General features: G+C 28.8%; 2 protein-coding genes across 2 annotated transcripts; one reads left to right on the forward strand and one right to left on the reverse strand.

Moving 5' to 3' along the window:
- Positions 1–1,015: 1,015 nt before the first annotated feature.
- Positions 1,016–5,047, forward strand: LOC145742979 (uncharacterized). The gene is made up of 6 exons (XM_082560826.1): positions 1,016–1,415; positions 1,646–2,102; positions 2,386–2,529; positions 2,886–3,058; positions 3,183–3,317; positions 3,712–5,047. Exons 1-6 carry the CDS (start codon positions 1,119–1,121, stop codon positions 4,018–4,020), a joined length of 1,515 nt encoding a protein of 504 aa, XP_082416952.1. The 5' UTR covers positions 1,016–1,118; the 3' UTR covers positions 4,021–5,047.
- Positions 5,048–5,119: 72 nt separating this feature from the next.
- Positions 5,120–8,766, reverse strand: LOC145742824 (mesotocin receptor-like). The gene is made up of 9 exons (XM_082560645.1): positions 8,511–8,766; positions 8,231–8,406; positions 7,872–8,052; positions 7,524–7,628; positions 7,120–7,255; positions 6,565–6,729; positions 6,114–6,238; positions 5,928–5,995; positions 5,120–5,449 (listed from the first exon to the last, which is right to left on the reverse strand). Exons 1-9 carry the CDS (start codon positions 8,670–8,672, stop codon positions 5,365–5,367), a joined length of 1,203 nt encoding a protein of 400 aa, XP_082416771.1. The 5' UTR covers positions 8,673–8,766; the 3' UTR covers positions 5,120–5,364.
- Positions 8,767–25,569: the final 16,803 nt, after the last annotated feature.

Below are 25,569 nucleotides of genomic sequence, written 5' to 3' on the forward strand. Positions count from 1 at the left end.
GAGTTGTACAAGAGAGATGTGTTGCACTTTTAGAACCTAGTGAATAATCAAAAGCGTAATAATATAAAAATAAAGTTATATGTGGTTGTAGCCTAGGTAAAACATTGTTAAGATAGATTATCAGAATTTTGAAACGTTGTGTAAAAGGGTATTTATTTTATGTATTGTGATACATTTTAAACATGTGTGCGCGGCATTCGATGTCATCATTTCTTTAAAATAATTTCGGTTCAGTTTGTACCCTTTCTCCCCTACGAGTCATAACAGGCAGTTGTCGCGAAAGATCAAGTGATGACGTCACAAGTTGGGAGTGTGTGTGCGTGTGCACGCGCGAGTTCTTGTTACGCGCAGACTGACTTTAAAGCGCTCACAGTCAGTTTTTACTCGGTCGAGTAGTAGCCGCCGTACAACGTTATACTTTTAATAATTGTTTTTAGACCGAAGTGTGGGAAGAGTTTAGCTTGAACGACTGGCAAATTTAGGGTGTTGAGTTACGTTTCCCGTTTCTTAGCCAGGAAGTGTACAATTAGATATCACCATATTCTGTGTATTTATAACTGGCCTCTTTTTCAAACTAGTAAGAGTAACTTAGAGATAATAAAAGCCTTTGTAACATCAGTAGCCAATAACGTAATTTAACAAGCTGGTTTTGGAGAAGGTTTGTGCTTAGTTGTTTTGGGGTTAATTGTCTTTGTTTCCTTACAATAATGTGAATCTATTTATGAATGAGGTTTATTATGTAATTTAATTCTATTGTTTTAGTGAACCTATATAAGGGCAAATTACCTCAGACTGGTTGGTGATTAATGTTAGTATTTACTTTGAAGACAAATAATGTTTTACAGTTTTTTATACTTAGTTCAATATCTTAACACTTTTACTTCTGAATTAGTTTTGTTTAAAATGTATTGGTTGGTTAATATTTTATATATTTAAAAATTGTTTTAAAACACAATTTATTAAAAGTCAAATAGGTTTAGAAATTCTAACATTTTGTATTTTGTTTTACAGCAACTTTTCAATTTAACTGATAATTCGCCAAATTTTAATAAGTTTTAAGTAAATTTTTTACAATTTTTGAACTTTGAACACAAATTTCTGTACTGCTTTAAACTCAAATGAAGAACAGTATGGGAATACATCATTCTTCTTTGCGTTGCGATCGAATCACATTGTCAGTCCAAAATTGCTTTGGTTTAAGGGATTCTACCACAAACTATGAAACTGCAAACGGAACTACAAATAAAAATGTTGAAAATGACGAAAAAGAAACTCACCTTATAAAAACAAGAAAACGGTCGAGTAAGAGAATATCTTGTGCTCGAGAAGGGTGTTGTATTAAATCAAAAACCACAGACAGCGACGATTTTGCATACAACTTGTGCAGTAAAGATTCCACTTCTTCAGTTTCACAGGTTAGTTAACACTTTATAAATTTTTAGGGGATTTTACAATGCCATTTTTTACATGGCTTCACTTTAAACACTATATGACATTTTGTGTTTAAAAAAAAGTGTACCAGTTATGATATTGCAGAATTTATTAATTTATATTGACGTAAAATATTTAGTAAAAATTAACACTTTTACTATTGACATAGGTCAACATTTTACAAGTCTTAAATGCTAATTTTGTTTGTTTACAGACAGACGTAAGTGATTCGGCTCCTAGTGTAGTCACAAGTTCAAAAATCAGCAGTGAAAACCATGTTTGTATTGGTAACCAAACTTGCCAGACCATAACTTGTAATAACACTATAAGTAAGACTAATGAATTTCAAAATGGAGTTATTCAGAATGGGGTTATTATGATTGATTCCCAGCCCCAAAGTTTATCAACCATGGACACTTTGGTGCACACGTGTGGTGAAAACGAAACAAAAACTGTGTTACACCCTTCATCTACTCAAGAACAATACATTTTAACAAATCATATAAAAACCGAAGAAAAGTCTTATTTAAATAACAATGGTAGCTGCAAATGCGAATCTAACACCAAAACTCTACTAAACAACAAACAGTGTTTAGACAATACCAATAAAGTTAAAACCAATGATGCATATATTTCTCTAAATAACGAAGAAAAGAATACCGACCTAAAAGGTAATTTTAACAAATATTTTATGTTTTTTATATAATAAATTTTTGAAGTTCTAACATTTTGGCACATTAATTTATACACATACTCTTCTGTATTAAGTAACGCTACCTGTGCAGTGTTAACTTTGTGTTTTAATTATATTTATAATTTTTCTTATTTTATTCTTTATATTAGTGTATATACATAATGTAAATCATTAATATTTTTTTAACTTTATCGTTTTAGTTTAAATGAACTAATTAAATTAGTCGCTATTGCTAACCTGGATATATTTTTATTTTACAGAAGAAAAAACTAATAACGAATGCAAAGAAGTTGTTTATTTTCGAAACTTAATTCTAACAGAAACAAATCGACTAAATATTTGTATTGAGAAATGGTCAAGGGTACTTATGGAAGATAAGCAGGCCCCGAAATGCCCAACAGAGAGTAAGAAATTATTAAACATTTGTTCAACAATTTTTTCTTTTATTTAACTTATGATTGTAATTGTAATTATAATTAGTAGTTAATTACTAAGAACTTAATCTCTTTTTTTTAATTTAATTTATTAATCACTCACATAAAAACTTTATATGGTTTTTGTCTAATACCCTATTTAGTAAGCAGTGTTTAAATTTTATTGTTACTGGATCAACAAATATTAAATAAGATTAGATGGTTAGCTTATATATTTGTATTGGAAAGTTTTCAATATCTTTTGCCTAAACCATTTTTTTAAACGGGCTAATTTTTATTTTTTCATTGTTAATAACTATTTTTAAAAATATTGATTTGGTTTAAAGTTTGTGATGAGATTAGAACCGTGATTGGCCAATCCAGACTTGTTATTTCGGAAAGGTTTACTCAATTCTCCTCATTGGTTGATAGAGCAAGCGGAAAAACCAAATCAGCCACCGACGAATTACCTGTTCTTATATCAGATCTTCAAGGTTTTTGGGATATGATTTATTTTCAGGTAAAGAGGGTTTTATTGTAACTAACTTGATCTTTTTTAAAATATTTACTTTTTAGTTTATGCATATTTTTTCAATTTTTGTGCATTAAATCATTATTTTACGAAAATGTTCTTCATTTATTAGGTTGAAGATGTTTTAAAAAAATTTGAAGCTTTACGAAAACTGGAATCTAATCAATGGCAAAATGCCAGTCCAAAACTTCAAATAAAAACGGAAAATAAGCAAACTAGTGTAATAAAAAAGAAAACAACACAAAAGGTAAAACATTTAGCTGGCTATATAGAAACATTTGAAGCAGATTTTTAAAATCAATTTTTTGCTGATGATGTATTATTCCTAATTATCTTATTCATTAACATAAGTTGATGATTTAGTGCTAAATGTAACTTTCCCACATGTCATATTTTCCTTTTATGTATCTCTTGGGACGAATGATTATCTAAGTTGTATAAATCAATTATTTAAGAATATGACTTAGTAAAAATGTTTTTATTAAACCACAATCGAATCTTAGTCTTTTAAAAAATGTTTCATCTTAATTAAACCTTATGTTTATTTGCTTGATTAAATGATTGATATAATAATTGGATTATATAATCAAAACTTTTTTAAGTAGTTTAGAAATAATTTAGATTTATTTTTTTTAATTCAGAAAAGTCCACCAAAAAAAACTGTTAGTGATGAGGATAAAAAACGGCGAGCAGCTGCTCGGAAACGATTACTTGAAGCACGAAAAGCAATGAATCAACGAAAACAACAAAACGACACAAACACATCAGCAAATGAAAGTGTCGGTAAAACAGACAATAACGATGAAAATGTTTTTTCTACAGGGCCAAATGAAACCAGAACCGAGCCTATAAATACTTCTTGTTCTGGCTCAGTTGTTTCTTTAACCAATCCAGCAGCTGATTCACCGCTATTGTCTCAAATTCCCTCAGCATCAGAGCTAGTTCATTAACACTAGCATTAAATCTTCATTCAACCACTTGTCCCCAGTATTATTAAAGCAATCTATATTCACACTCTGGACCGAATCTCTTAAATGTTACTTTGGCTCAGAGTTGTGTGCAATATTATACTTAACAGGTGCAGGAGTCGTTCATTCCAAGCATAGTTTACCTATTTTCTATTTGTTAGGTTAATTATAGTAAAGTCAGTTTTCTGCTAGGCACAATTTAGATAAAATTAATTCGGTTGGGACATTCTTAAACAAAATTCCGGGATGTGCAAGTTTTTCCTATTTTGGGTCAAGATTTTCTTAAGCTGCATGCTTAAAAACCTTATGGGTGTTATTTGTTACTGCTATGTTGTATTAAAACCACTTAACGTGTTGATTGGCAGTATTAAACACTTGTTTTTTTCTCAAGACCGTTTTTTTTCCTCAAGACCTTATTAATTTAACAAAATGGTATTGTGTGGGCTGTTATAGAATATAAGTGTTAATACTGATTCAACTTCGTATTAAACCTTATATATATATATTTCTAACTAGTTTCAATTGACTCGCAGACCCCTTCAGGCCTTTCTCTTTTGCTTTTTTCACTGTGCGTGAATACGTTGTTACCTAACCGTTAGTTGGCGCGCCGGCGCTGGTCGTTGGTATCTAATAAACCCAACGACTAAACGTGGACTAATTCTATCAATTTACATTATTTCTCAGAAGAATTTTTGCTATGATTTAAATTAGCGTCTAAGCTATATATAATTAGTTTTATTTTTTATTTTAATGTAAGATTTGTAACCAAAATCTGCTTATAGATGTACAGATTTTATTGAATATTTTTTATAGATTTTTTTTATGTTTTAAAGCTTTTTATGTTGCAGTAACATGTACAAATGTCCAAATGTATTTAACTTATTGTCATTTTAAGGCCTTTTTTGTAATAAAATTTTTGTCCTGTTACTTCTTTTCACATATATACATATATTTTACTATTTTCTTTTCTTGTAGTTTTAAAAAATGAAATAAAAATCTTAACTTTTTGGCGAAACATATTTTATAATTTTCGTGAGTAAGCAGACGTTATACAACGTTTAATTTTAATATAAAATGGAACATTAAACGTAAAGTTAAGAAAGTTTAGAAAAATTCCTATTACATTTTTTTAATATATTATTGCACAAATTCAACAATAACTATTATATCGGGGAAAATATAAACTATATTGTACACCTCCCCCTAGTAATATGTATGTACATTTGAATTACAGTTGGGATGTAATACGAATGTTGCCTCCGTATTTTTTCCAAGACTTTCGCTGTGCAGGAGAGAAAAAAAATTATTGGTATTATACTTTGTAAGTTAACACGAAGTTACATCGAGAAGAAGTTCATGCCGCGCGTTCTGAGTGTTTTCGCTGGCAAATGACGTCACAATCGTTGCTGGGCTGCAAATAAATCAAAGTTTAAAGTCAAAACTTTAAAGCATATTCGGTTAGTAGCGCATAATATAACTTGATCAGTGATGTTATTTATATCCATTCAATAGAGATCCTTATTTAGGCTTAGATTGCTTTACCGACCCTAGTAGTTATAATGATTCGGGTTAATTCTATTGAAGGGATAGTTTACATAAGCCTTCGTTTCAACTTTGCATTATCCATTCTTCAGCTTGTTTTAAATCAACTGGGTGTCAGTAATCCCCGCTTCGGAGCAATTGATTCTTTACTAATGGACTGGACTAATGCTTTCAACTTTTATTTTAGTATAATTCGCTCAAGCAACGCAAATAGATCGCGTATAAATATTTTATTAATTAGGAGAAAAATAATTTTTATTAAGGGAGTTGTTAAATCTAGTTGTAGTAGGCCCAATATTTTAGATTTATATAGAATAGACAAAAAATGGTAAATTTAGGACCATTACCTCGTTCCTCTTCTGTTTGCGTTATCATTTCCCCTTGATGTTTTACCAGATAAAAAGGATCGTTTTGGCTGCATAAAAGTGTCATTAATGAACGTCAATTTATTTAACAATCTATTATCACACAAGTACATTGAACTGTACATACTATATATCAAATACAACAACGAAACTGGCCTTTCGTTTTACCCTTTTTTTCCTAGTGAAGAAATTTTTGAGGTCGTTTAGCAAGTTGCCACTGAATGCCATGTAGATCCAAGGGTTCGTACAAGAGTTCAGGCTTCCTATCAGTGACAGTACACTATCAACCGTCGCTAAAATATATTAGAATACAAGATGGTTAAACCTATAATAAACTATGTTTTATTTCTTTATCGTTGTGTATATATATAGTTGTAGAGAAATCCAAGATGTTTTAATTAAAATACCACGTACGTATTATTGCAAACAAATCAATACTCTTTAAAAATCAGGTTTATTTTTATTGTTTCTTTGTAGCTCCCACAACAACAAAGGAACAATGTCAAAATAACGTCGATAAATTCAAAAATAAGTTTTTGCTTTTGTCATTTTCTTTTAAAATATTGAGTCATCGTTGTTACTTTTAAATAGAGTAAGAGAATTACTGTCTTAAACTCACGGTTAGGGTCTTGAATAAATCCATATACAGTGAGCATTTGCCAAAAGTAAAATGGCGCCCAGCAGATGACAAACGTAATCACGATCACGAAAGTCATTTTTATTGTTTTGATTTTTGCTCTGGAGATCATCGCTATATTGCTGGCTCGTGGTGCAAACCCTGATTCTTTAAAAATAAAAAACAAAAAAAAGTAATTATATAACTTATTGCTTTACCAAAATACTGAAGAAAATTAGACAATTTTACAACATGTTTAGAAGAATGGCTACAACACTTTTGTGAGTTTATGTAAAGGTGTTTGATGTAGTGGCTATACGGAGGTCAGTATATTTAGCATTTAATTAGTATAAATTTAGAAAACGCCAATCGCAGAGTTCATTTTTATTTAATAAAAGCTAATCCTCTCAATATTGGATTATTGAAAATAAAGTGCAAAGACTCTTCGTCGTTCTTTAATTGAATTATAGTTTACGGGTCGGCCTCTAATTTTTTTATTTCACCTTTTATCCATTTTTATCTTTTAAATTAAAAATCGAACTATCAAAATTTCCTCACCTTTTTGTGATCCACTTTCAGTTTTTTTTACAATTTTGTTTTTATTTTTTATTCGACTTTTTTTCTGTTTCATGTTTCTTACGATTACAACCGCTATCATGCCATATAGATACCCAAGAAAACATGCTGGAATAATCTAAACATATAATTTACATATGCAAGATAAAGTTACAATTATTTTGTATGGCAAGGCAGTGTTGTAGTTTTAAATAACGGTAATTAGTTAAGTGGAGGTTAGGTATTATCAAACGCTATAAAATGTGTTTAGCAACATCATAAGGCAATCATAACATCATTCTTTTACTCTTGGGATTTTAAGTCAAGTCGTACTCTGAACAACTGTTTGAAACCTGGTTTCGTGGACCAATGTCAACTTTTAAAATTAGAAACGGATAAAACCTTACCATTATAACGAAAAAATACCAAGTAACATATCCTTGTATAAATTCGATTGAAACGGATATCATCATACAACCGTTTGAACCACTCTTCCGTTCAAACAAAATAAGCTGCAAAAATTTTGAATGTTTTGTACTTTTTTGTAATTTGTTTTGGAAGTTGACCGATTAAACTGACTTGTTATTAAAAAAGCGTTTCGTATTTTGTTTTAGTTTGAACGATTAAGTCGTTTCTGGTGGAAAAAAACATCATTATTAATCACGTCGGTAAAATTTTAATAAACACAACAATATTTTACAAAAAGTAATCGCAGTTTGAAAAATTACAAAAATTTAAACAAAAAAAACGTTTACCTGTGGTATTGAAAACACTAAAGACATTATCCAGGTTAAAATTATTGTTTTGTGAACTCTTTTTATTGTCAGCTGAAATGATTGCATCGGATACCTAATAGCCATATACCGGTCAAAACCGGCGCAGACCAGTATATAGGTACTTCCATACATTCCCACAATTTGCATGTATTTTAAAATTCTAAAAAAATTAAGGAATTCTGTTTAATCGATACAACCAATATTGCTTTTGTGACAGGAAAATAAAGCAATATTGATGAATTAACGTCGAAGCACGATCTATTGTATTGGTCGATCAAAAAACTCGCAAAACTCGTTAACTTAAAATAAGCTATAATGCGTAAAAAAGCTTAAAGCACCTGCATATTGCATCCGGCGCAAAAAAGCCACAATTCAAACGAATGAGCATTTCCTGAAGGTTTTGAAAAATGACAACGATCAGATCTGCGATGGCAAGATGAAGGATGAAAACATGCATTCGGGTTTTGTTTGCACCTCGCTTCCACACAGTAAATAAAACGCAAGAGTTTCCAATCTTAAAACATATGCAAAATAGTTTGCTTATACAAATTTGTATTTTTTTTTCAATACAATATTAAATCGTTGAACTTCCCTTATTTTGTATTAAATTTTACTTACTACAGCCAGTAAAAAGATCACTCCGAACGAGATTATTTCGGTATTTCTAATTGTGTAATATAACGCTGGCCAATTTTTTTGCGGACATGACGGTGCTGTTTGATTTTTGGTGTCGTTCAACAGCTCCCATGATGTAGTCGTCATAAAGTGAGCCGTAGTCATCGTTATTCTTATTTCTTGATATTTTTGTGTCGATATAAACTGTCAAGTCTCCTCATAGATAATTTTACATTAAAATTAAACAATAAAAAAAATAGTTTTACTTCTAAAACAAATCAAAAAATATTACAAAAGAGTCGGATACTTACCTGGTTGTTATCTGTACTACAACTTTTTAAGTTATGTTATTAGTCAATAGACATCTTATTTTTCTGTAATAAACCGAGTTGGCCTTTTTAGTTGTATTCAGTTGCATGCTGTTTCAAGAAAAATAGACTTAAACGTTCGCTTCTTAAGAATTTAACAATAATTTTAAAGGCCAAGTCTAAACTTGCGCGGTACTCAAAACGCTAACTGTCATTCGTAGTGTTTATAACGTTGTGGATAAACTAATGTTTTTAAAACTAGAAAATAAAAACTGAAGTCTTTTACATAATGTGTTTTTAGGTATTTGCTCATACTAAAATTGCTGCCAAAAAATATGTCGAGAAAATTTGGCATGTTATCGTGAAAATTGTAGTTGTGACCCTTACTCGCACTTCCAAACAGAGTGTGACTAATACAATCACCTCGAAACTAATTATACAGAAAACGGTTTGAAAAATATAAACTCGTCCACGCAGATCACCTTGGCCTTAACTTTAATTAAACTGTTGAGCGGGTTTTGTGTAAAACATGATTATAACTACACGACGTTATAAGTTACAAAATTATTACACAACTTAATTTTCAAGCTCTTTTTCGATCCAATATTTTACTATAAATTCCTTAAAACTTTATCATTTTAAATGTTAACAGCTATTGATCAAAGAAAATAAATTGTAAATAGGTAAAACATAATTCTTAGTAATATATGTTTTATAAACTTGACCTATATCAATTTTCCTCTATACTAGGGATGTGCTGTTATTATCTTTATTACACGAATAAACAGATTGAATATGCATATCGATAGCAAAAGAATCAATAAAACTGACGCAGTATAGTGAATCTGTCATTTAAAATGTCATAACAAAAAGTAATTTTTTTACACTTTTGAAAGTAGGAGTTTTTTGTACACTTTCTTAATGCTTACTGTAAAGAGTTTACTGGCTAAAGCTTACACCTAAGGCAGTGTTTAACTAACCATCTTGAGTATACATCTCTTAGTTCCTTATATAGTGACTTTCACGCATTCCTTTTTCCTTTTTAATTTTTTTCATTATGTATTCTATTGATTTAATTATTCGAGATTGTTGCGTGCGTTGTATAACGCTGAAAAGATGTTTATGTATTATTACTTCCTTGATACGCACCAGCAAATAAACTATTAATTTGTTGATCTATAATACAATTAGTAATCCTATTTCAAACGATTCATTTGTAATTCTTTGAATTTCTATAGGTCAAAAATATTAACATACTTTATGCTTTGTAAGCTATTGTCCATATAACATAGTATAAACACAGTTTCTTAAGGCCTGTAATTATTTGATTTGCATTACGTTTATAAGTATACGTTCTTATTTATTCCACGATACGATGCAAGATCGTTATTGCAACACGAATGCTCCGTGCTGCATATCAAACATACGCACTTGCCAGTCATTCGGTCGATATCTCATTGCGATTATAATTTCCAATACACTTGGCAAGCAAATAAACTTTTTTAACCAACAATTTTAATCAATATCTTTGAAATAAATCACACTAAATAATTTGATGTCTAACGTAATTATTAAATTGAAAATGCTATGCTAAATAAATAAGGGATTGCCAGGATGACTCATAGTAACCTAATTATTAAGAATTTAAAGTTTTGCCTTTTTTATGTATTAATTTTAAAGATATCGAACCCCCCAAAAAAGTATAACTTTTATAGTTTATCTAAAATTCCCTTTGTTATTGAAAATGAAAAAAAAAACAAAAAAAACACCGTCAAATACTTAACACCAAATTTAATATATTAACAAGTTTTTTAAATTATTTGAATTTTTTATAGAAAATACGCCGTGTTTCTTATAGTTTTAACATTTGTTAAATGGCAAGTTTGTATATTGACTTTTATTTTGTTAGAATTTTTAATAACTTATGCGTTTTAATAAGTAAGGACGTTTCAACTTATATTGAATAAAAAAAAAATATGAAAAAATATTTAATAGTTATAAGTAATACTCTATAATATTGTTGAATTTAAACAAAAACCAGCAAACGGTTATATAAGCGGGCTAATTTACTTATTTGCTACATTTTTTTAAAAATATTTACTCAGTTGAACCGCAATGGCATTTTTATAAATATTTTTTTCCAAAATTAACGCTTCCAAACTTAATTTAAAAAGGTGAGAGTACCTATAGACCTATTGGTTAGTTTTAGTATGTAGTTAAATTAGTATTGATTGGGGCATACTTATTGTATTAAATTACTCTCGCTTGCTCATATATTAGTTTTTTATTAAAAGTTATCAATCTTTTATATTAATATATTGATTGCGTGAATTATTTGATTTTATTCGACTTTTTTGGTTTCATGATATCTTTTTATAAATTTGATTGAATTTTTATTGATTAAAAAAAAATTAAAATCTAAAAGGTTTTATAAAGTTAAGTCTTAAACTGAATTTTATTTAATTAATTATAGTCAGTTTTACATTTATAATTAAGTCTTAAATATTATATAAACTTTTTGTTATCGTGTTTTTGTTGACATTTTTTCGACAAAAAAATATTTTGCAAAATAAAACAAGCAAAATTACAATAAATCGATTTAATCTTCCATTAAGTTGCTTAATTTAGCCCGAGAATTGATCTTAGATCGATTCGGAAATTGTAAAAAAGTCATTACACCACACTACCCAAACCGAATCTTTTATTATACAAATGTAATTAAAAAAATTGCGTTTAAAATAATTGTATCTTTGTCGCCCCTATGCGACAAGAAAAAAGGGTAAAATTTAAGCCATGGGTGTTTCTTTTTTATTTAAATTTATATCGCAACTTTCTTACGAACTTAAGTAACTGGTAATATTAACTGATTGAAAGTTAACAACTTAAGTTTAAATCACCAGTTATCTTGCTTTTTACCTCAAAAGCTTTTAGTTAATTGCTATTGTCTTTCAATTACCTAACTAAAGATCCTCCACTTAAACTTCTATAAAAAAAAAGTAAAATATCATTTTTTTACTCAAAAATAAAATAAAGCAATTTTCCTTTTTTTTAGTTTTTAATGCTAGTGCCAACCTATCAGAACGCTCAGGTGACCAAATTAACAAGGAAATGAGTAAACCTAAACATCGGAGCTCGATGTAATCAATCAGTATTTTAGTTAACTTGTCGGATGTCTTTTTAGTGTGTGTGTATTTTCAATCACAGCAACGAGTCATAAAACACCAGAGTTTAGTTAAGTGCATTACTATAAGACATAAACCTTAAGACGCTTTCTATATCGCTAATAAAGTCACAAAATACATTTATGCTATAAAACATAGCCTGCAACACATTAAGCTGTAACTGTTTAATGATATGCATTTAACATTCCCTGATTAATTTTTATTGGCCAAACATCCTCGTTTAGAATACCGTTTGGTTTTTCAATATCAACGGAGGCTCCATTTTTGTTATGGTTGGCTTTGGCAAGAATACGATAGGTTCATACACAAATTACTATGAATATAATATTCTTACATTAGTTATTAGTTTCTTATCCAAGTTTGTTAATAATGATTTTTAGCCAATTAAGTATCAAAAAATATAACAACATATAAAATGATATTTTTCAGCTATAAAAATGTGAAAAATAATGTTTTTATTACATTTGGATTGCTCGATTAAAGATAAAGTAAATGAGCTCCAAAAGTTTCGTTGATTGCTTTGTTGTGTTTTTACTTTCACGAAAGCGCGTCCACAACCCGGCGATTATCAGGTGAAAAAGAAGAAAAGATTTTTGTTTTAGTTTTCGCGTTTATTCCTCGTCTTAGATTTTTTCTCTTTTTTTTTAACGACGACAATAAGTCGTCTCGTCTATACTCTCGACTCATGTTCCTGGAAATGAATAGTTGTTTAAAGAGATATATGGTATTTCGAAACACCCCGCTTATTTCGTTTACAACTTGCTACTAGCAACACGTGTACAGTACGCGGGTGTTTATAATTAGTAATACTAGTAAGCATTTAAATTAAAAAAGGATATGTTTTAGGTTTATTAAAATGCTTTTCAGGTAAAATAGTTGGCCAGGTTAAGGTGATAAACTTTACATTTCCATGTTTAAATTTAAATTCTCTTATTTTTTTTGCAGCGAATGGTATTTAAAAAAAAATAAAGCAATAGTGGAGGCAAATTTTGCATTTCACAATTTCTTAAAAGTGTTGTAGGTTACAACATAAATTCCCGGACACTTTCTTAGTTATTTAACCAAAGGTAAAGCTGCACGTGACTCTGCAACAATTGAGTCACGCTTTGTAGACAATTCTCCCTGCAAGATGGTAAAAAATCATTCATTGAGCCCTGAGCCGGTATCAGATCTTCCAATAACTTACAAGTGTGCTTCGAGCGCTGATTGCGAAAATTCGACAACGAAAAGCAAAAGCTTTTATCACCAACTGGCAGAAAAAGAACTGTTATCAAGTAAACAAGAATATGATGTCGTTATAGACTCCGACCACTACAGTAAAGAAGCAGATATAGGTTTAACTGCTTTGCCTAATTCAGGTAAAAAGTCTTGTTTTGCTTTTAAACCATGATAGTAAGTATAACTCAGTATAGTAATATCTTATATGTTTAATAAGTTACCACAAATTGTATGTAGAAACAGTTAAAAAAAGTCTTGACGTTATATGGTGTTTGTATGTTATTATATTAATTTAATTGTGTAAGACTTGTAATACTGCTTATTAAAAAAACGTTTTTAATTTTGGGGTGGGTAATAAAGATGTCTCGATTTCAGATTTTTCTTCAATGTTATCCGGTCACTTAACGGAAATGGCTAAAGTCAGACAACAAGGTCACCAGAATGATTCGAAGTATTCTCATCACCAAAGCAACTTGCCCCGAGGTTTGTGATATATAAAAAAGAATTAAGCCTGAATTTATATTGTGCTTTCTAATAACAACAACATCATTGCAATACATTGTGCGACTTCATGGCCAATGAATTATAATAACTTGCTCATTAAATTTCTTGTTTAATATTTATGACACGTTACTTAAAAAAATATGTCTTGTTTAGTTGCATTTGTTATGACATTTTTAAACTAAACGTTATAATAAGGGCAGTTATTTTATGTGAAAAGATTTTTCAGGTAATTTTAGAAAAGAAATAGAAATGTTTTTTAAAGTTTACCCGCATATATTTTGAACGAATTTTATTTTAATGGGATTATAAAAAATATTAAAATTTAATAGGAAATATTCTTGATCAACATCCTATTCAATATAACCCGGACATAATTTTTGATGATTGTTTTGATTTGGAGGAGTTTGTGCTTGGTCAACCAGGTTTTTCTAATCCCCCAAACAATTTTATATCAACCCAACAACTCACTCCTCTCACTGGGAACATTGAAACCAACATCCACTCAGATAGCGGAAGATCTTCAAGTCAATCCTCGAATGAGACAGATCACAACACCAACACCAACATCGACTCGCTGAGCGTTTGGTTGGATCAAGCTGATACAACAACCAACCCTAATGATTACAACAATCTATTCAGGCATTTGTCCAATCCCGATCTTGAACAAACGGAATTCGGTCTAATGAACACACTACCGGATAAAGATTCCATGAACAACGGGGACAAAAATGTTTCTAGTACTCGTCAACGGGATTGCAGCTTAAGTAACGACAGTGGGGTGGAAGGGTGTGTGTTTTCTGACTCAGGTCGAAACTCTTTATTTAATAATCAACTTCAAAGTACAAACCTGAGTGTTGAAAACAGTATTCATCCCTCATTACGTAGAAATTCTGACATTTCATCAGGAGTTAAGCGTTCTTATTCAAAACGAGTAACCTGCAATGCAGTTGATGCACCAATGGAAAATCATTTTAACATGTATTTGGGAAACAACAACAGCAACAACAATATTATTTTTAATAGTCAAACTTTTCCAGATCAAACACAACTCCAATTTGAAGTCTCTCAGGGCCAATCCCACAAAAAAAACATTTCGGTTAGAAATACCAGCAGAGACGAGGATTCAAAATCACACCAAGGAGCTGTGGTCGAGTGCATCAAAGAAGAAATATCTCCACAAACTAATTTCAGTCAAACCGAAATCACATTGGATGGGAAGAATTCGAGCAAGAAGACTGCTTACAATGAAAAATGGGGGGTCAAGGTATTGAAAGGTAAGTTTGTTAGAAATTATTTTGTAGAAACTAAAGTTACATTATATTTTTTGTTTGCAAGATACCAATTTATTTTTTCTTTAAAATCGCGCCAAATATATTACGTTGTTGGGTAACTCTTGGTATCGTATGGTAAACAAGTTAATTTCTCGGTTACATGTAATTGCGTCACAAGTTTACTAACAACCAAACTCAAAACCTTAAACCTAAATAAACAAACCAAAGTTAAATACTGTAAGGAAAAGCGATTTAGAATAACTAAAAATAACATTTGTTTATAAACAACTTGGGGGCGAGCTAGCTGTGGGTATTGTTATTTTGAATAGGCTGTATGCTTATTATTAATAAACAATGTTGGTCGATGAGTTTGGTTGTTGGTAAAAAAAAATTTTAAATGTTTTATATAGCTTATTGACCAAAATTATCTTGCGTCTGATATAATTTATGTTAGTCTTATAAAAACAAAAAAACTAATTTATTTGCAAACAAATGGCGGTGTAGGCTCGAGATGAGCTAATTATGAAAACAAAAGCAAATGACCGGTGCGGTGCAACGTGAATTATTGCTTATATTAGAAGTGCTATGGCTCGAAATCAGACAATTAAAATTTTATGACAAGATCGGAGCTAGTCCAGCCCCGGGCCCCTGCTTTATTTTCCTAGATTTATTAATTTAATCAAACGATTTATTTTGACAATAATTGACACCTTTATCGAGCAATAAAAATAATACAAAACCTTCAAAGAAAGCGCGCCAAAACTGCGTTTCGCTAATTTTATTCGTTTACTCATCCTTAAAAACAATACATGTTAAAAATTTTTCATACATGTTAAAAATTTTTTACACTTTAACCAATTTTAATAACATTTTTCTATGTATTATCTAGAAACTTTTAGTAAAATTTTATTTTTTATTATATTTTTTAAAAAATTATTTTTTTTAAAAACTGGTGATTATGTTTATTTAAGAGATAATGTAGTTTGTAACTTAATGACAAAGTAAAGCATTTTGAGTAATTTAAATCATTTACCTAACTTTTAAATTCACAAATATAATTTTTAAAACAATAAACGTAACTTAAACAATTAGGTAATTGACTTTAAAAGCTTTTTATTTCCATTTCTCAGAAAACACATAATTTTGTATTACTTAAATTCGCGGGAATGAAGATTAAAATCCTCTTAGGTCATTTCCGCGAAAGTGATCGCTTTGCACGCTGCATAAAAACAACAGTCATTGACAATTGGCAGTTTACTAATAAAGTCGCAGACCTAATGACTACCCCTAATTGCGTCAGTGTTACGTTTTAAACCTGCATTTTCTGGGAACTTGGTTTTGTGTAATAGCAACATATTATAGCCGCGGGACTAACTAACCAACGGTCAAAGTATATACTATTCTTAGGTTTCTCTATACACTTATGCGATTACGGAAATGCAAGTAAACACGCCTGTCACATTGCAGTAACGTGATTATAAACACGGGGTAGGATGCTTTAAGTCTCTAAACTTGGATTTAGAAGTCGTGTCACCGCTTCTTAAATTTTCCTGTTACTTTGCATTGTGTTATCTAGTTTCGCTACATACAATTTTCTCATTAACACCAAATGAGAAAAAAGTATTAAAATGTGATTATCATTTAAATCAATGTAGTAAAACAGAATATCTTATATCACAAATTAGTTTTTGCTAACTTTTAATATATTTTTCAGCTTGGTGTTTGGAGAATACTTTATCTACCGACTTCGAATTGTTGGACGCAACCGATTTAAACTCCTTGCTTTGTCGATTCTGGGCAGAAGTTCGAAAATCTAATGGAGATTATTACGGACGGAATAGTTTGTTTAATTTACGAGCGATGATAAATAAACATTTAAAGGGAAAACCTTTCTGCATTAGCTTTGATATAGTCACGGATGATCGCTTCAGGTAAACTTTTTTTAAATTATTTTTTTAATAAATCATAATAAATTTAATAAAAATCTAGTGTATTGCCTATATTAACATATAAATAAATTTTGCTTAAAAAATTATTTTGTTATGATTAATTTAAACATTTTCTTTATTTCTAGAACTTCAAACGAACGACTTGAAAAGCAATTAAAATTATTGAAAGGAATTGGAAGAACAATTACACACAAACAACCGATATCCTTGTGTGATTTAAGAAAAATGTATGATTCCGGTGTTCTAGGCACAACCAACCCACTTGCTCTTCTTAGAAAGGTGAATTCAAATCTTTAGAAAAAACAATTTTTAAAGCTAAATTTTGCAGCACAGTTTTTGGTAATTATCAACTAAGAACTTTATACTTACAAACTTATAAACAAAACCTGACTTTTTTTTATAATAGGTATGGTTCGAGGTCACTCTACACTTTTGTCACAAGGGAGCAGAAGCACAAGAAAAGTTAAAAAAGTCGTCGTTTCATATTTATCACGACCACAACCAACGACGATATGTGGCTAGAACTAATCAAACTCTTAGCGACGGGGAAGAGGTATTGTTTGCATAGTTTTACTTTAAATAACATTTGGTAGCTTGTAGTTTGACTTAACCAAGTATATTTAAATATCCATAATACTTTTAATGCATATAATGTACTAGTTTTTATATACTGATAAAAATAACATTGTTAAATTTTGTTAGATTCGAATGTACGAAACTGGAGGTGATCTTTGTCCGGTAAAAAGTTATGAGCTTTACCTTAAAAAACTTCACTCTTTACAAGCTCGACTTTTTCAACAGCCCCGAAGAAAATCTACCCCAGATTCACCCATGTGGTACGGTAAAGCACCTATCGGGGAAAAAGCACTGCAACAAATGATGGCAAATATTTCAAGTAAGTACAATTATTCTAATAAAAAATTTTTACATAGCTTTGCAAATACAATCGAAATTACAAATACAAACAAAATTGCAATTACAACCATTTTCAAATTTCTGTGATTAACAAAGTATAAGAGTTTTATTAACAACAACAACAACAATTTTTAACACCCAGCTTCTGCTCGGCTATCGAAAAGATATACAAACCACTGTGTTCGAACAACAGCTCTTGAACAATTCAGCAATTCAAGGCGAAAAAATTTATCCGCGAACACTGTTGAAAAGCCGCACAGTTCTGCAGATTGTTCCAATGATTCGCATATGAATGCTGGGTATTCTGGCCATGCCAATACCCAGCAACTTTATTCAGGAAACTATAGCCACATGACATCCAGTCAACTTCTACCTGCACAACTTGATATAAATTACCAAGCAGGGCAACATGTTGATCAAAACTCTTTCTACTACCAAAATGGTCGGTGTGGAGAATATCGTACAATATCTCACCAGAGTGATGATATGACTGCTTACTCAAATCAAGCAGGCTTGAACTATAGCGAAAATGGCCCTACTTACAGTCCACCCGATTACAATGACCCGCACTATCAATCGGGAATGTCTCCACCCGCAAAGCGAGTCAGAGTTGATACAACACAAAATGAATTGTCATTTACGAATGAAACTACTATGCATGAATACAACAAAAACTATTTGTTGACTGCCAAAGACCAGCAAAGTTTTCACTCGATTGAAAACAAAGAAATGCACCGTTTTTTCGGCAGTGTAAGGCCTTTTAATTGCACAAACTTCCATAAAACATATAGCGATGACAGTGGTACTGGTCGGTCCTTACTTTCGCCTGTTTCGACCAACAACCTTGCTCAGGAGGCTGGTCACGGGCAACAGTATTCAATGCCACAGGATATCCATTTGTTATCTGAGACCGTTTTGGCAGGTTCAACCTACGATTTAATTGGAACTGATACACAAAATATCAAGTCTACCAAATCCACTTCAGTTATCTCTGAAATTTCGGGAACCAACGACGAAACAAGTGTTTTTGCCAATTCAAAAACCGCGTCTTTAAAATCTAGGTTTCAACCGACCGAATCCAATTCATTTAACAGCTTGCCACCCGCCTTATCAGCTCTGTAATATCTTAAACTTTGTGCAACCTGTTTCTGTTTCTGCCTTAACATTATCTAAATGGGTCTTATCTTTTTTTGAATTATTTCAATTACAAATGCTAATTTTATTGATCTATCGTTCTAGTAAATGTATTTTCTTTCAAATTATATTTTTAAATGTTATGTGTACCATGATATTTTATTGAATTGTAACTGTATTATTGCAGACATTTTTGCGTGGTGCCTAATTATTACATTGTATTTTATCATATGTTAACTTACTTATTTTATGCAAACACGTGTTCCATATAAATATGAAAGTTGTGGACAAAATAGAGATACTGTGATGTGGAATCGATTAAATTTACTTTAATTAAGGTTTTAAAATTTTTAAAATATGCGAATGACAAATTATTAAAATGTATCATTCAATTGCTTTTACCTCTTAACATTTATAACATTTTTTGCAAATAAATCGCCTTTGTTATTATGTTCAGATTATATTATTTGTTTATGTTTTTACAAAATTGCCTTTTATTTTGCGCTTTTCGTGTGCTATATTTTACATTGTGTTTTTGTATATATATATACCTAGGTGAAAAATAAAATATATTACACTTTTAGTATCAATAATGTGTTGTGTTTTGTTCTGGTGAAGTTTTGTGTATCTGGTAAAAATTAGTCATTAATATATTTAAATTGCATATTCCTGATTTTATATAAGCAAAATAACATGTTAAACAACATAATTACCGTTTCAGTGTTTCAAATTATAATGCATAATAAGAACAAAGTAATAACACAAAATATATTTTAATAAAAAGTATAATTTTGGGATTTAAATTTCTATTAAAAGGGAATCATAAAACATTTTTTTCAGGTTGGCACAACGAGATGCCTCTAAATAGTCACAAAAAAGAACCTAATTGCTAACGTACAAATTCAATTTAACCTAATAATTTGTTAAAAAGGAAAAAAAATCCGTTAAAAAACATATCGGTAAAACGACAGTATGTGGTGATATAGTCTAAAAACATATTTCAAATCGACTTCGGCCATTTTCTTGAAAACAGTAATTGTTTTATAGGATACCATAGAAAAGTCTCCAATTCATTTTCACCCCTAAGTTTGTTAACACGATGAAAGTAGGATAGTAAAATTTTTCAAGGGTTTCAGGTAAAATTAATAATTTGTTGGTATGGCTGCCAAAATGGTGTACAAAAAAAATAATGTTTTTGTGACATTTTTGCCACAGTCTCTAGTTGTACAAGTTTAAGCTATTGTTGTGTAATTATGCTTCGAAATCTTAGATTTCAAAACATATTATTATCGTCACTATTATTATAACCAATGTTAATATATTCTAGTGTCCTATAAGCTGTAAATGTTGAGTTAAAAAAACTTTTGTTAATGAACATTTACAGTATTGAAGTTTAAGTATATTGTTTATTATCTAATTGTGTTCAAATTATCTTATATATAAAACTTAATTATTACTATTTACTTATAAATAAGTGTTTGTTTATTAGAATTTAAAGGTTATCGATAAGTTTTTATATGTTGGTCATCAGTAAATCAAGACATAAAATAAAAATAGGTTAAAAAGTTAATTTTTTTTGTTAAGTATATATAATTACTTGTTTTTAGATTGACAAATTAAAAATTGATGTTTTAAAACTTTAACATTTAAGATTAAACATTTTGCAAAAATTTACAGTGGAACAAAAGTTTGAGCTAACTTTTATTTTTGGTTTAATTAGGTCACGTGATTTTTTTGGCCAATGATATTGCATACATATTTAAAAATAAAATAAAAAGTAAACCCAAAATAAAAATTACCTCAAACTTTTGTTTTACTGAAAATTTTCGCGAAATGTTTTATCTTGAATGTTAGTTAGGCCAATGCGCGTCTAATAAAATACAAAATTTTAGGTTTTTAAATTAAAAAATAAGTGTTCTGTTAGAATCGCACAGGTCCAATAACCGTGTTTACAAAATAATTTTTCGAAAATATTAATAATCAAAAAAGTTATGACATTTTTATCAAAAACTAATGAAATGTCAAAACCTAAAATATATTATTTTATTAGACGTGCATTGGCCTAACTAACATTCAAGATAAAACATTTTGCAAAAATTTTCAGTAAAACAAAAGTTTCAGCTAATTTTTATTCTGGGTTTAATAGGTCACGTGATATTTTAGGCCAATGATATTGCATATATAGTTTTAAAAAAAATAAAAAATTTTAAATCGAAAAATAATTGTTCTGTTAAAACTGCACAGGTTCAATTACCGTGTTTACAAAATATTTTTTTTAAATATTAATATTCATAATAGTTATGACACTTTTATTAAAAATTGATAAAATCTCAAAAAAAAATTTTGTATTTTATTAGACGCGCATTGGCCTAACTAACATTCAAAATAAAACATTTTGCAAAAATTTTCAGTAAAACAAAAGTTTCAGATAATTTTTATTCTGGGTTTAATTAGGCCACGTGATATTTTTGGCCAATGATATTGCATGTAAATTTAAAAAAAAAATAAATTAAATCAAAAAATAATTGTTCTGTTAAAACTGCACAGGTCCAATTAACGTGTTTACAAAATATTTTTTGAAATTATTAATATTCATAATAGTTATGACACTTTTATTAAAAATTTATGAAATCTTAAAACCTAAAATTTTATATTTTATAAGACGCGCATTGGCCTAACTAACATTCAAGATAAAACATTTTGCAAAATTTTTAGTAAAACAAAAGTTTAAGTTAATTTTTTGGGGGGTTTAATTAGGCCACGTGATATTTTTGGCCTACGATATTGCATACAAATTTAAAAAAAATAAAATATTTTAAACCGAAAAATAATTGTTCTGTTAAAACCGCACAGGTTCAATTACCGTGTTCACGAAATATTTTTCAAAAATATTAATATTCATTAAAGTTATGAAACTTTTATTAAAAATTTATGAAATCTCAAAACCTAAAATTTTGTATTTTATTAGACGCGCATTGGCCTAACTAACATTCAAGATAAAACATTTCGCGAAAATTTTCAGTAAAACAAAAGTTTGAGGTAATTTTATTTTGGGTTTAATTAGGTCACGTGATATTTTTGGCCAATGATATTGTATACAAATTTTTTAAAAAAAAATAAAAAATTTTAAATCGAAAAATAATTGTTGTGTTAGAACCGCACAGGTCCAATTACCGTGTTTACAAAATATTTTTCAAAAATATTAATATTCATTAAAGTTATGAAACTTTTATTAAAAATTTATGAAATCTCAAAACCTAAAATTTTGTATTTTATTAGACGCGCATTGGCCTAACTAACATTCAAGATAAAACATTTCGCGAAAATTTTCAGTAAAACAAAAGTTTGAGGTAATTTTTATTTTGGGTTTAATTAGGTCACGTGATATTTTTGGCCAATGATATTGCATACAAATTTTTTGAAAAAAAATAAAAAATTTTAAATCGAAAAATAATTGTTCTGTTAAAACCGCACAGGTACAATTACCGTGTTTACAAAATATTTAAAAAAAATATTAATATTCTTTAAAGTTATGAAACTTTTATTAAAAATTTATGAAATCTTAAAACCTAAAATTTTGTTTTTTATTAGACGCGCATTGGCCTAACTAACATTCAAGATAAAACATTTCGCGAAAATTTTCAGTAAAACAAAAGTTTAAGGTAATTTTTATTTTGGGTTTAATTAGGTCACGTGATATTTTTGGCCAATGATATTGCATACAAATTTTTTGATAAAAAATAAAAAATTTTAAATCGAAAAATAATTGTTGTGTTAGAACCGCACAGGTCCAATTACCGTGTTTACAAAATATTTTTTGAAAATATTAATATTCATAATAGTTATGAAACTTTTATTAAAAATTTATGAAATCTCAAAACCTAAAATTTTGTTTTTTATTAGACGCGCATTGGCCTAACTTACATTCAAGATAAAACATTTCGCGAAAATTTTCAGTAAAACAAAAGTTTGAGGTAATTTTTATTTTAGGTTTATTTAGGTCACGTGATATTTTTGGCCAATGATATTGTATACAAATTTTTTGAAAAAAAATAAAAAATTTTAAATCGAAAAATAATGGTTGTGTTAGAACCGCACAGGTCCAATTACCGTGTTTACGAAATATTTTTCAAAAATATTAATATTCATAAAAGTTATGAAACTTTTATTAAAAATTTATGAAATCTCAAAACCTAAAATTTTGTTTTTTATTAGACGCGCATTGGCCTAAATTACATTCAAAATAAAACATTTCGCGAAAATTTTCAGTAAAACAAAAGTTTCAGGTAATTTTTATTTTGGGTTTAATTAGGTCACGTGATATTTTTGGCCAATGATATTGCATACAAATTTTTTGAAAAAAAATAAAAAATTTTAAATCAAAAAATAATTGTTGTGTTAGAACTGCACAGGTCCAATTACCGTGTTTACAAAATATTTTTCGAAAATATTAATATTCATAAAAGTTATGAAACTTTTATTAAAAATTTATGAAATCTCAAAACCTAAAATTTTATTTTTTATTAGACGCGCATTGGCCTAACTTACATTCAAGATAAAACATTTCGCGAAAATTTTCAGTAAAACAAAAGTTTGAGGTAATTTTTATTTTGGGTTTAATTAGGTCACGTGATATTTTTGGCCAATGGTATTGCATACAAATTTTTTGAAAAAAAATAAAAAATTTTAAATCGAAAAATAATTGTTCTGTTAAAACCGCACAAGTTCAATTACCGTGTTTAGGAAATATTTTTCAAAAATATTAATATTCATTAAAGTTATGAAACTTTTATTAAAAATTTATGAAATCTCAAAACCTAAAATTTTGTTTTTTATTAGACGCGCATTGGCCTAAATTACATTCAAGATAAAACATTTCGCGAAAATTTTCAGTAAAACAAAAGTTTCAGGTAATTTTTATTTTGGGTTTAATTAGGTCACGTGATATTTTTGGCCAATGATATTGCATACAAATTTTTTGAAAAAAAATAAAAAATTTTAAATCAAAAAATAATTGTTGTGTTAGAACTGCACAGGTCCAATTACCGTGTTTACAAAATATTTTTCGAAAATATTAATATTCATAAAAGTTATGAAACTTTTATTAAAAATTTATGAAATCTCAAAACCTAAAATTTTATTTTTTATTAGACGCGCATTGGCCTAACTTACATTCAAGATAAAACATTTCGCGAAAATTTTCAGTAAAACAAAAGTTTGAGGTAATTTTTATTTTGGGTTTAATTAGGTCACGTGATATTTTTGGCCAATGGTATTGCATACAAATTTTTTGAAAAAAAATAAAAAATTTTAAATCGAAAAATAATTGTTCTGTTAAAACCGCACAAGTTCAATTACCGTGTTTAGAAAATATTTTTCAAAAATATTAATATTCATTAAAGTTATGAAACTTTTATTAAAATTTTATGAAATCTCAAAACCTAAAATTTTGTTTTTTATTAGACGCGCATTGGCCTAAATTACATTCAAGATAAAACATTTCGCGAAAATTTTCAGTAAAACAAAAGTTTCAGGTAATTTTTATTTTGGGTTTAATTAGGTCACGTGATATTTTTGGCCAATGATATTGCATACAAATTTTTTGAAAAAAAATAAAAAATTTTAAATCAAAAAAATAATTGTTGTGTTAGAACTGCACAGGTCCAATTACCGTGTTTACAAAATATTTTTCGAAAATATTAATATTCATAAAAGTTATGAAACTTTTATTAAAAATTTATGAAATCTCAAAACCTAAAATTTTATTTTTTATTAGACGCGCATTGGCCTAACTTACATTCAAGATAAAACATTTTGCGAAAATTTTCAGTAAAACAAAAGTTTGAGGTAATTTTTATTTTGGGTTTAATTAGGTCACGTGATATTTTTGGCCAATGGTATTGCATACAAATTTTTTGAAAAAAAATAAAAAATTTTAAATCGAAAAATAATTGTTCTGTTAAAACCGCACAGGTTCAATTACCGTGTTTAGGAAATATTTTTCAAAAATATTAATATTCATTAAAGTTATGAAACTTTTATTAAAAATTTATGAAATCTCAAAACCTAAAATTTTGTATTTTATTAGACGCGCATTGGCCTAACTAACATTCAAAATAAAACATTTCGCGAAAATTTTCAGTAAAACAAAAGTTTGAGGTAATTTTTATTTTGGGTTTAATTAGGTCACGTGATATTTTTGGCCAATGATATTGCATACAAATTTTTTGAAAAAAATAAAAAATTTTAAATCGAAAAATAATTGTTCTATTAAAACCGCACAGGTTCAATTACCGTGTTTACGAAATATTTTTCAAAAATATTATTAATCATTAAAGTTATGAAACTTTTATTAAAAATTTATGAAATCTCAAAACCTAAAATTTTGTATTTTATTAGACGCGCATTGGCCTAACTATCATTCAAGATAAAACATTTCGCAAAAATTTTCAGTAAAACAAAAGTTTGAGGTAATTTTTATTTTGGGTTTAATTAGGTCACGTGATATTTTTGGCCAATGGTATTGCATACAAATTTTTTGACAAAAAATAAAAAATTTTAAATCGAAAAATAATTGTTGT

The sequence above is a fragment of the Corella eumyota genome, chromosome 2 (assembly GCF_963082875.1).
Source record: "Corella eumyota chromosome 2, kaCorEumy4.1, whole genome shotgun sequence".
Lineage (NCBI taxonomy): Eukaryota > Metazoa > Chordata > Ascidiacea > Phlebobranchia > Corellidae > Corella > Corella eumyota.